This window comes from Oncorhynchus mykiss, chromosome 18 (assembly GCF_013265735.2).
Source record: "Oncorhynchus mykiss isolate Arlee chromosome 18, USDA_OmykA_1.1, whole genome shotgun sequence".
NCBI classification, from domain to species: Eukaryota; Metazoa; Chordata; class Actinopteri; order Salmoniformes; family Salmonidae; genus Oncorhynchus; species Oncorhynchus mykiss.
The window spans coordinates 52,233,179-52,247,044 of NC_048582.1; the positions used below are offsets into that span (position 1 = coordinate 52,233,179).

Here is a 13,866-nt window from a genome sequence, read left to right on the forward strand (position 1 = left end):
TATATTAAAGCCTATCGTTTAAATAAGCAGAAATACTACCACCTTGTTATCAAATTAGTACTACCACTATGAACAAAAATCGTATACATGGTTATGGACGGATAAAATGTAAAAAACGAGGCTAACTCTGGCTTTTGAAAAGAAAAGAAAATGGTATCATAAAATGAGCTTGGATGTTTAATATGAGTTCGAAATAGCCCATTTTGAAATAGCCCACATTCTGTTTGCAATGAGTGAATGTTGAGGGAAAATAGACAAATGCCTAAAGGATTGTAGATAGCCCAAGCATGCTTCATGAAAATCTAAGTCCTCATTTTGGCAATATCCTATGTCCTATGCCACAGTCACAAATAGGCCGAACTGATTTTCAACCCACTGACAGGCACATGACGTGCCCACTGGTACACTCTTCTAACTGACTAAGCTGTGTGTGTGTTTTATTTAATGTAACCAAGGTATTTTAATAGGTAAATTGACTGAAAACGTATTCTCATTTAAAGCAACGAACTGGGGGATAGTTACAAGGGAGAGGAATGAGCCATTTGGAAACTGGGGATGATTAGGTGGCCATGATGGTATTAGTGCCAGTTTAGGAATTTAGCCAGGACACCAGGGTTAACACCCCTACTCTTACAATAAGTGCCATGGGATCTTTAGTGACCACAGAGAGCCAGGACACTCATTTAACATCCCATCTGAAAGACAGCACCTTACACAGGGCAATGTCCCAATCACTGCCCTGGGGTAAAAAAAAAAAAATACAGCAGATGAAAGAGTGCCTCTTACAAGCCCTCCAACACCACTTCCAGCAGCATCTGGTCTCCAATCCAGGGACCAACCAGGACCAACCCTGCTTAGCTTCAGAGGAAAGCCAGCAGTGGGATGTAGGGTGGTATGCTGCTGCTGCTGCTGCTGCTGCTGTTGGTCCATGTGTGTGTGAGTGTGTGTGTGTTTGATGAACTGTGAGTTGGGGACACAGAGGCCCCATTGTCTCTAGGGAAAAATTAACAGCTATTGGCTGAGTTTCAATCCAGAACGTTGATCCCTCCCCTCTGCCCTCGTTTCCTGTCCTTCACAACAGCTGAGATAACAGTGTGTCCCAATAGTCGGAAGTGGTTTCCTTTCCCCATCTCTCCTTCATCTGAACTTAATTTAACATCTTATCTGGAGAATGGTACACTTTGGAGGGCAGTGTCCCCATCACTGTTCAGGGGCCTTGGAGTCTCCACTTTCAGCAGGACCTGGTCTCCCAGTCTTATCCAAGGATTGACTAGGACCACTCTGCTTAGCGTCATATGCATCCCTGTATACATAGTAGTATTCATGGCTACTATGTTGATGACTCTATCTTGGCTTCTGATTGGCTAGGTGGTTTCCACCATATTGTTAGAATCCATTCCGTTTTGGGATTGTTTTGGGTCTTGGCTTATGTGTGTTTTTTTGGACTACATCAAGGATCAAGTCCCCGTCTTAAGAGAAAGGAGGATCCTGCAGTACCACATGTGAACACAGAGCGTCAGTATAGCGCCACTGTCGAGGCTTTCACAGAGGAGAGGTTTTCCTGAATGTGACACCAACGTCCATCATGAGTGCAGTGTGCTGACTTTGGCAACAGAGTGAAAGGCCCGATAGTTCTAATGTAAAGTAGCCTAAACAAAGAAGCTAATAATAACAGCGATTCAGCACAACTGAAGCGGAAAGTGGCAGAATCAGAATTACCAAGTTCACCACTAAATTTAGCACCACCAAACAGTGGACGGTCACAGGTGCAGCATCTAGGGCTGCGTTTAGACAGGCAACCCAATTCTTATCTTTATGTCACTAATTTATATTTTGACCAATTACATAAGATATTTTCACATCTGATATTTTTCAAGCTGATCTGATCGTTCAAAAGACCAAATAGTTTAAAAAATATCAGGATTGGGCTGCCTGTCTAAACGCAGCCTATTAGGCCTAGGCCTATACTCTCGATTGTTAGCATATTTATTTCCTAACAAATAGTAAATTAAGTGAAATTAAAGAAGACAGACTAGACTACATCCAAACAAACCACTCGGATGATGATAAATAAATCATGCTCCAGCGGTCATTGTTCAGAGACTACCTATCTATAAAGTGCGCGTTCATGTCTCTCCGCGCTCTGCTATTGTTCCGCTCGCGCGGTTTCCCTTGGTTCAACAGTTTTGTAGCAACAACCCCAACCCCAACCCCCACCTCCACAAAAACACGGTGTTTATAACATCCACCTTCGGGGACGCGCACTGGACACTGGCTTTCACTGATGTATATTATTTTGCTGGACAATGTTCTGCGTAATTTGTGCGTTTGGTTGACTGTTTATCTGATTTCCAGTTGACTTATGATTTGAGGTGCATGTCAATACAGAAGATTGTTGTGCCGTTCTGGGTTTCGGAAGGGCTTGTTCAGAGGGACTCTGCCCGAAGCGCGATTCTGACGATTTATTTTATTGACGATTTTCTGAGAGAAGGCTTTGATTGTAATATACAACTGTGCACACTTGGATGTGAGAAACTATTATGTATAGTTGTCTACCATATGCATTGTAAGGGAAGATAGTCTACTGCAACTGATTTTCGACAGAGGAGGAGGAGGTGGGGTGGATTGTTAGATAAGAGGGATTTTTAAGAGGGGTTTTGTAAGGGGCTCAGCCAGGACATGTGAGAAGAACAAAACTATGCCCCTCACTGACGGACGAGAGCGGACAACGGACATACGCACCTGTCTGTCCACTGTCACTCCGTGGCACATGGTGGTGTGTTTTTGTCTGGTCTTCTCTCTAGGAGACATATGATTTACAGCCTTTTGCTGGCTATAGTGATTCGGTTTATTCCAAATATATTCCATTTTTAAATGTGTATCTATTCAGATCACTTTAGTCTCAGATAAAATCTATTTTGCAAACGAGACTTGGTCGAATAGCAGCAGTAGGCCTAATGTCTCATTGAGATTTAAATAATCCCTTCTTCAAAGGAGCATTGAATTGATTGAAAATGAATTTCGACCAGATTCTAACAGCTGTAGGAGGGTTTGGAAAGTACCAGAAGATTTTGTATGTGTGGATCTGTCTGCCTCAGATACTACTGGGTTTTCATATGATGGCCAGCATCTTTACCGGGGCTACACCAGGACATCGCTGCCGGGACAGCCCGAGCTCAGGCCCCGGTAATAACGTTCATAATGGTAGCCTGGCTTTGACTTCAGCCGTTACTGTTACTGCAAAGCTGAACCTCAGCATCCCGGTGGATCCACAGGTGGACGACTCCTGCGTCCTCGTGGACATTCTAACAGAGAACGGGACTGTGCGCGCGCCTTGCGAGAACGGATGGGTGTACAGCCAGGATATTTATCAAAGCACTACCATCACTGAGGTAAATAATGCCTTTCCCTTATATTGTGTTCAGATTAATGGGGTTACTAGGAAAATGTTAGTATCATCTGTTCACTTCCCTACTACAGGTCAACAGGGTACCATGGATGGAGACTAGGTGGAACCTCAGTTGTGCTAGGGGAAGATGTTATGAACAGTTCTCTCATCAGACCTGTTGTTCCCTGTCTCACCACACTCACTCACACACTCTCTCTCTCCTTCAGTGGGACTTGGTGTGTGACAAGGCATGGCTCAACAGTCTGGGGTCTTCTGTCTACATGTTGGGTCTGCTGGTGGGAGCAGTCATCTTTGGAGCTATGGCAGACAGGTACACAACATAACCCTTGGCCCCAAACCTCTAACCTCTGACCCTCTCTACATGTTGGGTTTGCTGGAGGAAACTGTCGTCTTTGAAGCTATGACAGACAGGTATAGATGTAGGTTCTTAATTTGAGACAGTTTACTACAGCAGGGGGAAAAAATCCTACAGCAACAGAAATTTGAATTATTATGTGGATTATAATTCATTTACATTTTTGTAGGGGTTGATACATTTGCTGTGGAAAATACAAACGTTAGAATCATTTTTAAACATCAAATGCACTACAAGTGTTTCTTCATTGCAGGAATGTTCTCTGGCAACAGGGTGATCAGATTAAGATCCTACAACTGTAGAATCTTCAATAAACCTTGACCCCTACCACCAGACCCTAAACCAGCCATACTCCCAGAACGGGGTCAAAAGGACCACAGGTCCTGACTTAAAGGAACTAAGTCGGACTTTCAATTTAATGCTGTTATGAGTTGTAATAGTAAAATGCACAAGGTGCAAATTCAAAATTTGGTAATGTATGGGCAGTTTTCCTCTTGTTATGTCATTCACTAACAGACCTTAGAGAGAGCTATTTATAACCTGTCAGGAATTTACAGTTCATTAAGTACCAGCCCATGTTAGCTGGGTAGGATGTTAGCTGGGTAGGATGTTAGCTAGGTAGGATGTTAGCTGGGTAGGATGTTAGCTGGGTAGGATGTTAGCTAGGGAGGATGTTAGCTAGGTAGGATGTTAGCTAGGTAGGATGTTAGCTGGGTAGGATGTTAGCTAGGTAGGATGTTAGCTGGGTAGGATGTTAGCTGGGTAGGATGTTAGCTAGGTAGGATGTTAGCTAGGTAGGATGTTAGCTGGGTAGGATGTTAGCTAGGTAGGATGTTAGCTAGGTAGGATGTTAGCTAGGGTAGGATGTTAGCTAGGTAGGATGTTAGCTAAGGTAGGATGCTAGCTAGTGAGGATGTTAGCTAGGTAGGATGTTAGCTGGGTAGGATGTTAGCTACGGTAGGATGCTAGCTAGGTAGGATGTTAGCTGGGTAGGATGTTAGCTGGGTAGGATGTTAGCTGGGTAGGATGTTAGCTGGGTAGGATGTTAGCTAGGTAGGATGTTAGCTAGGTAGGATGTTAGCTAGGGAGGATGTTAGCTGGGTAGGATGTTAGCTTGGTTGTATGTTAGCTAGGAAGGATGTTAGCTAAGGTAGGAGGCTAGCTAGTGAGGATGTTAGCTAGGTAGGATGTTAGCTGGGTAGAATGTTAGCTAGGTAGGATGTTAGCTAGGGAGGATGTTAGCTAGGGTAGGATGTTAGCTAGGTAGGATGTTAGCTAGGGAGGAAGTTAGCTAGGGTAGGATGCTAGCTAGGTATGATGGTAGCTAGGGTAGGATGTTAGCTATGTAGGATGATAGCTAGGTAGGATGTTAGCTAGGTAGGATGTTAGCTAGGTAGGTAAATCAGGCTAACTAAGCAGCTATCTAAATCTTGTAGTTACCATGGCCAGATTATTTGCCCATGGGGGGCCTCCATGCCCCATGGCAAAATGTGTATAATTGCAGGAACTTATCTTTAAAACTGCAAAATGTTCTCTCAACCAAAAAGAGGGGTGTGAACAGTTTGGGGTCGCGAGGTGGGGGTTTGTTACTACGCATAGAAATGACAATATCCATCCGGACCTTAGCCACCTAGGAAATGTCAGTGGCTCTGACCCCTACCTAAAACCTAACCCATGGTCAACAGGTACAATACTGAATTTATAACTTCAATGTCATACATTTGGATAAATACTCACAGTCTCCCTCCCTTCCCTCTCTCCCTCTCTGTCCCCCTCTCCCTCTCTCTGTAGGATTGGTAGGAGGAATGCCCTGCTCCTCTCCCTAGCACTACAGACAGTGTTTGGAGTGGCTGGGGCTTTCGCTCCAAACTTCCCTGTGTATGTCCTGCTGCGATTTATTCTGGGGACTACTATCTCTGGAGTCATCATCAACGCCTTTGTACTGGGTACACACACACACATGTATACCCCCCCAAAATGTTAACTGTAATCTATATGACTGCTATTTACACAGGACTGTAATTTACATGAGACCATTATGCCAAACATTCAATCCATTATTAGAATTTAAACAGTACCACAATGACATCACCTATATTTCTTCTTTCCAACCCCAGAACACACATTATTCCTAACCCCTGAACCCTAGCTCTATTCTCAGAAACCTAAACCCCTTAGTTCCACACCACCCGATCCACTCAAACCTTAATCTCCCCTTCCCCTTCCCCTTAACCTAACCCTTATTATACCTCTCCTTCCTTTCTCCTCTGCTTTCCTTCCACCCTCTTCTCCCCCTCTCCTTCCATCCCTCATTCTCTCCACAGGTACAGAGTGGACGTGTGTCCAGCGTCGTATGTTAGCTGGTGTCTTCACTGACTACTTCTTTGGCCTGGGCTACATGCTAATAGCTGGACTAGCCTACCTCATACGAGACTGGAGAAAACTACAGCTGGCTATATCTGTTCCTGGCTTTCTGTTCATCTTCTATATATGGTGAGGACACACACACACTAATGCTTGGCCGGTTGCTCTTCACTATTCATGTCTCTTTCTCTCTCCCAGAAGAAAAAAGTAATGTCCGCAACTCTGGTATTCTCCCATGGTGATTTAATCAGACGCACAATAAAGACGTTTCGTTCCGAGTTGGATCTTCGTCAGGTCCACTGTACACCACTGTGAAACACACCTACCTAAAAAATCTCTAGATGCATTAACATCTGGTCACTTGAATACATATAATACTTTAACCTCACAATAAATATTACACAGTAGACATGATGGAAAAACATAAATACATTTTGTCTTGTATCCATGTAAATATACAGTGCCTTCGAAAGTATTCAGACCCCTTGACTTTTCCACATTTTGTTACTTTACAATCTTGTTCTAAAATTGATTAAATAAAACAAATCCTCAGCAATCTACACACAATACGCCATATTGACAAAGAAAATACAGGTTTTTCGAAATAAAAATAGAAATACCTTATTTACATAAGAATTCAGCACCTTTGCTATGAGACTCGAAATTGAGCTCAGCTGCATCCTGTTTCCATTGATCATCCTTGAGATGTTTCTACAACTTGATTGGACCTGTTGTAAATTCCACCTGTTGTAAATTCAATTGATTGGACATGATTTGGAAAGGCACACACCTGTCTCTATAAGGTCCCGCAGTTTGACCATGCATGTCAGAGCAAAAACCAAGCCATGACATCAAAGGAATTGTCCGTAGAGCTCGGAGACAGGATTGTGTCGAGGCACAGATCTGGGGAAGGGTACCAAAACATTTCTGCAGCATTGAAGGTCCCCAAAGAACACAGTGGCCTCCATCATTCTTAAATGGAAGATTTTTGGAACCACCAAGACTCTTCCTAGAGCTGGCCGTCCAGCCAAACTGAGCAATCTTGGGACAAGGGCCTTGGTCAGGGAGGTAACCAAGAACCTGGTCACTCTGACAGAGCTCTAGAGTTCCTCTTTGGAGATGGGAGAACCTTCCAGAAGGACAACCATCTTTGCAGCACTACATCAATCAAGCCTTTATGATAGAGTGGCCAGACGGAAGCCACTCATCAGTAAAAGGCACGACACCCCTCTTGGAGTTTGCCAAAAGGCAACTAAAGATTCACAGACCATGAGAAACAAGATGCTCTGGTCTGATGAAACCAAGATTGAATTATTTGGCCTGAATGCCAAGCGTCATGTATGGCGGAAACCTGGCATCATTTCTACAGCATTATGCCGTGGGGATATTTTTCAGTGGGAGGGACTGGGAGTCTAGTCAGGATCGAGGCAAAGATGAGCAGAGCAAAGAACAGAGAGACACTTGATGAAAACCTGCTCCAGAGCACTGGGAACCTCAGACATGGGCAAAGGTTCACCTTCCAATAGGACAACGACCCTAAGTACACAGCCAAGACAATGCAGGAGTGGCTTCGGTACAAGTCTCTGAATGTCCTTGAGTGACCCAGCCAGAGCCCGGACTTGAACCCAATCGAACATCTCTGGAGAGACCTGAAAATAGCTGTGCAGCGACGCTCCCCATCTAATCTGACAGACCTTGAGAGGACCTGCAGAGAAGAATGGGAGAAACTACCCAAATACAGGTGTGCCAAGCTTGTAGCGTAATACCCAAGAAAACTCTGCTGTAATCGCTGCCAAAGGTGCTTCAACAAGGTAATAAGTAAAGGGTCTGAATAATTATATAAATGTGATATTTCTGTTTTTTAAAATAAAAACCTATTTTTGCTTTGTCATTATGGGGTATTGTGTGAAGATTAATGAGGGATTTGTTTTAAAAAAATACATTTTAGAATAAGGCTGGACAAAGTCAAGGGGTCTGAATACTTTCCAAAGGCACTGTAGGTGTGCAATAGAATTAAAAAATGGGTGAGACAAATGCGTCAATCATTTTGTATACAATATGATATTATATACTCTCTCTCTACCCTCAGGGTGCTTCCTCAGTCAGCTAGGTGGTTGCTAGCCAATGACAGGAGAGAGGAGGCCATTGTTCTACTACGCAAAGCTGCTACAGTCAACGGACGTGTATTACCACCTACTATACAGGTACCACACAGACACATCTTATGTTTTTCACAGTGTTTGAGCATGCAAATAAAATATTTTATGTGTGTGTATGTTTAGGTGGACTGGTGTGACATGGAAGGTAGAAGGAGTCACTCAGCTGCAGATCTTGTTAGAACACCCCAGATGAGGAAAAGAGCTCTTATCCTTTTCTATGTCTGGTAACTAAGAAGTGTGTGTGTGTGTGTGGACGTGTTTAACTATACATGTGGGGACCAGAAGTTCACACAAGAATAGTAAACAAACAAAAATTTGAAACTGGGGACATTTTGTTAGTCCCCACAAGGTCAAATACTATTTCTCGGGGGTTTCTGGTTAAAGTTAGAATTAGTGTTAGGGTTATAATTAGGTTTAGGTTTAGGAGCTAGGGTTAGTTTTTCGGGTTACAGGCTGACTACACAGCTCGCGTCGCATGCGCAAGCGTTGCAAAATAAATTTAGAAATCTATATTATTCAATTATTGCACCCACACTGCTCGCGTGTGCCAACGAGCATAGAAGTCAGTTCTATTTCTGACGCAGATCGAGCTGCAAGTACTGCCTCTCCCATCTGCTCATTGGTTTATAGAAGCAGATACCCACGTGCTATCTCCTCATTGGTTATACCCACGTGGTTGACTGAAAGACGAATGAGGTCGGTGGCGGTAATGCACCTAATTTATGAAAGTTGCCAATCGCAATATAAAGTAAAGAGAAGAAAAAGCCTAGAAGGAGGAGAGATGACTAGAAACAATTCGTTTGACTAGAAACAATTCGTTTGACCGTTTTATGTGTGGATTAATTGTCGGAGTAGAGGACCTTGTGCATTTCAGGTAAAATAACTCAATGTTTATATCCCAGGACAAATTAGCTAGCAACAGCAAGCTAGCTAAATAGGACAAATTAGTTAGCAAGTGCAAGCTAACTAGCTAAATTGCCATAAAGGTTTAATGCTTTTCGACCTATCCCCAAATGAATGTAATTGGTTCAGAGTTTGTTTTGATATTTTAACCTGCGTTTGGTGTGGGGGGACAAAATACATTTATGCACGATGGCGCACGTGCGCAGCCAGTTTGGGTTGCGTGTTAGGGTTTGAATAAGGGTATAGGTTAGGGTTAGGTTTATGGTTAGGGAAAATTGGATTTTGAATGGGACTGAATTGTGTGTCCCCAGGATATTAGTAATACAAGACTGTGTGTATGTGTGTGTCTAACCCTGCTCTTTCTCTCTCTAGGTTTGTGAATGTATTGGTATATTATGGACTGTCTCTAGGTGTATCTAAACTGGGCTCAGACCTCTACCTGACTCAGTTCATCTTTGGATTGGTGGAGATCCCTGCCAGGTCATTGGTTCTCCTGTTCCTCCCTTGGAGCAGACGCCTATCCCAGAGTGTCTTTCTGGCCCTGGGGGGCGTGGCCTGTCTGCTCACTCTAACTGTACCTACAGGTGTGTGTGTGTGTGTGTGTGTGTCAGTGGAAACTCCTCATGGGAGGAAGGTTATCCTTTTTAGATAAAACTATACTAAATATAATCACGTCACTAAATAATTGATTAAAACACACTATTTTGCAAAGAAGGTCTATTGTAGCCTCAACAGCACTCTGTGGGGTAGCACCATGGTGTAGCCGGAGGACAGCTAGCTTCCATCCTCCTCTGAGTACAATGATTTCAATACAAAACCTAAGAGGCTCATGGTTCTCACCCCCTTCCTCCAACATATCAGAGCTCTTGCAGCATGAACTGACATGTTGTCCATCCAATAAAAGGATCAGAGAATTAATCTAGTATTGAAAGCTTAAGCTACAGCTAGCTAGCACTGCAGTGCATAAAATGTGGTGAGTAGTTGACTCGAAGCGAGAGAAAGAAAATAGTTGAACATTTATTCCTAAATGAAGGAGAAGCAAGAGAAATAGAGAGATTATCATTTTTTTCAGTTTCACTTATTTAGCTAGTAAATGCAGCGAGCTAGTTTAGCCTACCGAAACACACTGCTCAAACAGAGGGATGCTATGTTAGCTAGCTGGCTATGACTATCCAACACAACTGAAACTCCTAAAGTCAAGGTAAGCTTTTGGTTTTACTAATTTATTGCCACTGGGGCCCGGTGGTGTAACTGCTTACTGGCTGTACACTGTAACGTTACTGCATGATTGTAGCGGATTTACTAACGCATTAGTTCTATTAGCTATGCTAATAGAACTATGACGTTACTTTAGCTAATAAGGTGACAACGATGTAGGCTGTGTGTAGCGGTTTGGCTTGGAAAGTTTTTTTCAGCTGATGTGTTGTGCATTGAAGTCCACTAGCGAAGGGAAGAGGTGAAAGGAGGAGAGGGCATTACCTAGATGCGAGAAGGAATACAACGTGGCTGATATGAAACTGTGAACAGTGTTTATTCGTGATCAGGGGTGTATTCATTCCACAGATCTTGTTGAAAAACATTTCTTAAACGGAAGTAAACTGAACAAAACGGAGATTAACATACCTGAATTTGTCCAATAGAAACTCTCATTTGTAACTGTTAGACTTATGATTACACCCAATATCAGCTAGATGCAGGAAAGCGTGTGCAAGGTGGTATTGAATTCTGCCTGTCCATGTGTCACTGTCTGTCACATCAAATTTGTCTCTCGACCTGTGTGCACCTATGTTGTAAACTTTCATTCATAGGCTAGGTTGTAACAACCTCATGATGAGTATAGGGAAAATTCTAGTATCATGTAGTAGCCTAAACCTATCAATGTTACATTGAGCTGGGTGAATGGAATATGAATGACAGTCATCCAATACGCTGAACTATGGCCATGCTTATGAAAAATTGTCCTCCCTGAAACGGCACTGACCGCCACTGGTGTGTGTGTGTGTAGGGGGGGGGGTTGTAACATATTGGGTCCACAAAACAGCTGCTAGTCTGTCTACAAAACACCACGGCAGGTAGCCTAGCGGTTAGGAGCGTTGTGCTAAATGACAAAATCATGTAATAAACATTCTCTCTCCATCCCTCTCTCTCTCTCTCTCTCTCAGACCATCCCAACCTGATAACAGGTCTAGCCATGGTAGGAAAGTTTGGTATCACTGCTTCCTTTGCCGTTATCTACGTTTATACAGCTGAGATCTTCCCTACTGTACTACGGTAAGAAGTGTGTGTGTGTGTGTGTGCACATTCATTTGTGTGAATCCATTCTAATACCAGTGTGTGTGTCTACAGGCAGACAGGAATAGGGGTGTCCAGTATGTTTGCCCGTGTAGGGGGTGTGTTAGCCCCCCTTATCAACATGCTCCATACCAGAAACCCCTCTCTACCCATGCTCATCTTTGGCTGCACCCCCCTGCTTGGTGCAGTTCTCGCCCTGGCACTGCCAGAGACTGCCAACAGACCACTACCGGATACCGTAGAAGACGCAGAGAACTGGGATACTAGGTACTATATCTACTGACAGACAGACACACAAACACACATCAGGGTTGGGGTCAATTCCATTTCAATTCCAGTCAATTCAGGAAGTACAATGAAATTTAAACTTTTCAATGAGGAAAATGTGGAATTGGAATTTGGTTAACATTCTGAATGAACTGGAATTGACCCCAACCCTGACACACACACACAATCAAGTCCACAAACTAACCCCTATTGCCAACCATAACCTGTGTTTCTTGACTGTTTTTGTTTAAAACGTTTTATGAGTTTGTTTTCTACTTCAGGTTTCCTCCAAAGAAGGGCCAAGGAGAGGACATTATCCAATTAGCAAGCAGCACAGAGGGGCAGGAACTACAGCGCCTAGCAACAGAGTCTTGACCACTCACACACATCCCAGCAATCCACACACAAACACAAATACAGTTCAAGTCAGAAGTTTACATACACCTTAGGCAAATACATTTAAACTCAGTTTTTCACAATTCCTGACATTTAATCCTAGTAAATATTCCCTGTTTTAAGTCAGTTAGGATCACCCCTTTATTTTAAGAATGTGAAATGTCAGAATAATAGTAGAGAGAATGATTTATTTCAGCTTTTATTTCTTTCATCACATTCTCAGTGGGTCAGAAGTTTACATACACTCAATTAGTATTTGGTAGCATTGCCTTTAATTTGTTTAACTTGGGTCAAACGTTTCAGGTAGCCTTCCACAAGCTTCCCACAATAAGTTGGGTGAATTTTGGCCCATTCCTCCTGACAGAGCTGGTATAACTGAGTCAGGTTTCTGGCCTCCTTGTTCGCACACGCTTTTTCAGTTCTGCCCACACATTTTCTATAGCATTGAGGTCAGTGCTCTGTGATGGCCACTCCACTACCTTGACTTTGTTGTTCTTAAGCCATTTTGCCACAACTTTGGAAGTATGCTTGGGGTCATTGTCCATTTGGAAGACCCATTTGCGACCAAGCTTTAACTTCCTGACTGATGTCTTGAGATGTTGCTTCAATATATCCACATCATTTTCCTGCCTCTTGATGCCTTCTATTTTGTGAAGTGCACCAGTCACTCCTGCAGCTAGCACCCCCACAACATGATGCTTCCACTCCCATGCTTCACGGTTGGGATGGTGTTCATCGGCTTGCAAGCCTCCCCCTTTGTCCTCCAAACATAACAATGGTCATTATGGCCACCAGTTCTATTTTTGTTTCATCAGACCAGAGGACATTTCTCCAAAAAGTACAATCTTTGTCCCCATGTGCCGTTGCAAACCGTAGTCTGGCTTTTTTATGGCGGTTTTGGAGCAGTGGCTTCTTCCTTGCTGAGCGGCCTTTCAGGTTTTGTCGATATAGGACTCGTTTTACTGTGGATATAGATACCTTTGTACCTGTTTCTTCCAGCATCTTCACAAGGTCTTTTGCTGTTGTTCTGGGATTGATTTTCACTTTTCGCACCAAAGTACATTAATCTCTTGGAGACAGAACCCGTCTCCTTCCTGAGCGGTATGACGGCTGCGTGGTCCCAGGGTGTTTATACTTGCTCCTGACAGAGCAGGCATTTGGAAATCGCTCCCAAGGATGAATCAGACTTGTGGAGGTCTTGACTGATATCTTTTGATTTTCCCATGATGTCAAGCAAAGAGGCACTGTGTTTGAAGGTAGGCCTTGAAATACATCCACAAGTACACCTCCAATTGACGTCAATTAGCCTATCAGAAGTTTCTAAAGCCATGACATTTTCTGGAATTTTCCAAGCTGTTTAAAGGCACAGTAAACTTCTGACCCACTGGAATTATGATACAGTGAATTTCTAAGTGAAATAATCTGTCTGTAAACAATTGTTGGAAAAATTACTTGTGTCATGCACAAAGTAGATGTCCTAACCGACTTGCCAAAACTATAGGTTGTTAACAAGAAATTTGCGGAGTGGTTGAAAAACGAGTTTTAATGACTCCAACCTAAGTGTATGTAAACTTCCGAGGTAACCTCTCACTCGTTACAAGATTCAAAACCACATACCATACAGAAGGTCTGTATAGAAGCACTATGCCATGCCAGGGGTGGCAGGGTAGCCTAGTGGTTAGTGTTGGACTAGTAACCGGAAGGTTGCAAGTTCAAGCCCC

At 43.2% G+C, this 13,866-nt stretch overlaps 1 protein-coding gene across 1 annotated transcript; it reads left to right on the forward strand.

The window, feature by feature from the left end:
* The first annotated feature begins 2,218 nt into the window (after nucleotides 1-2,218).
* On the forward strand, nucleotides 2,219-12,266 carry si:dkey-166k12.1 (organic cation transporter protein). The gene is made up of 10 exons (XM_021572415.2): nucleotides 2,219-3,392; nucleotides 3,616-3,719; nucleotides 5,556-5,710; nucleotides 6,089-6,257; nucleotides 8,218-8,332; nucleotides 8,411-8,511; nucleotides 9,563-9,774; nucleotides 11,353-11,461; nucleotides 11,537-11,749; nucleotides 12,031-12,266. The coding sequence occupies exons 1-10, from the start codon at nucleotides 3,015-3,017 to the stop codon at nucleotides 12,122-12,124; spliced, it is 1,650 nt and encodes a 549-aa protein (XP_021428090.2). The 5' UTR covers nucleotides 2,219-3,014; the 3' UTR covers nucleotides 12,125-12,266.
* The last annotated feature ends 1,600 nt before the right edge of the window (nucleotides 12,267-13,866 follow it).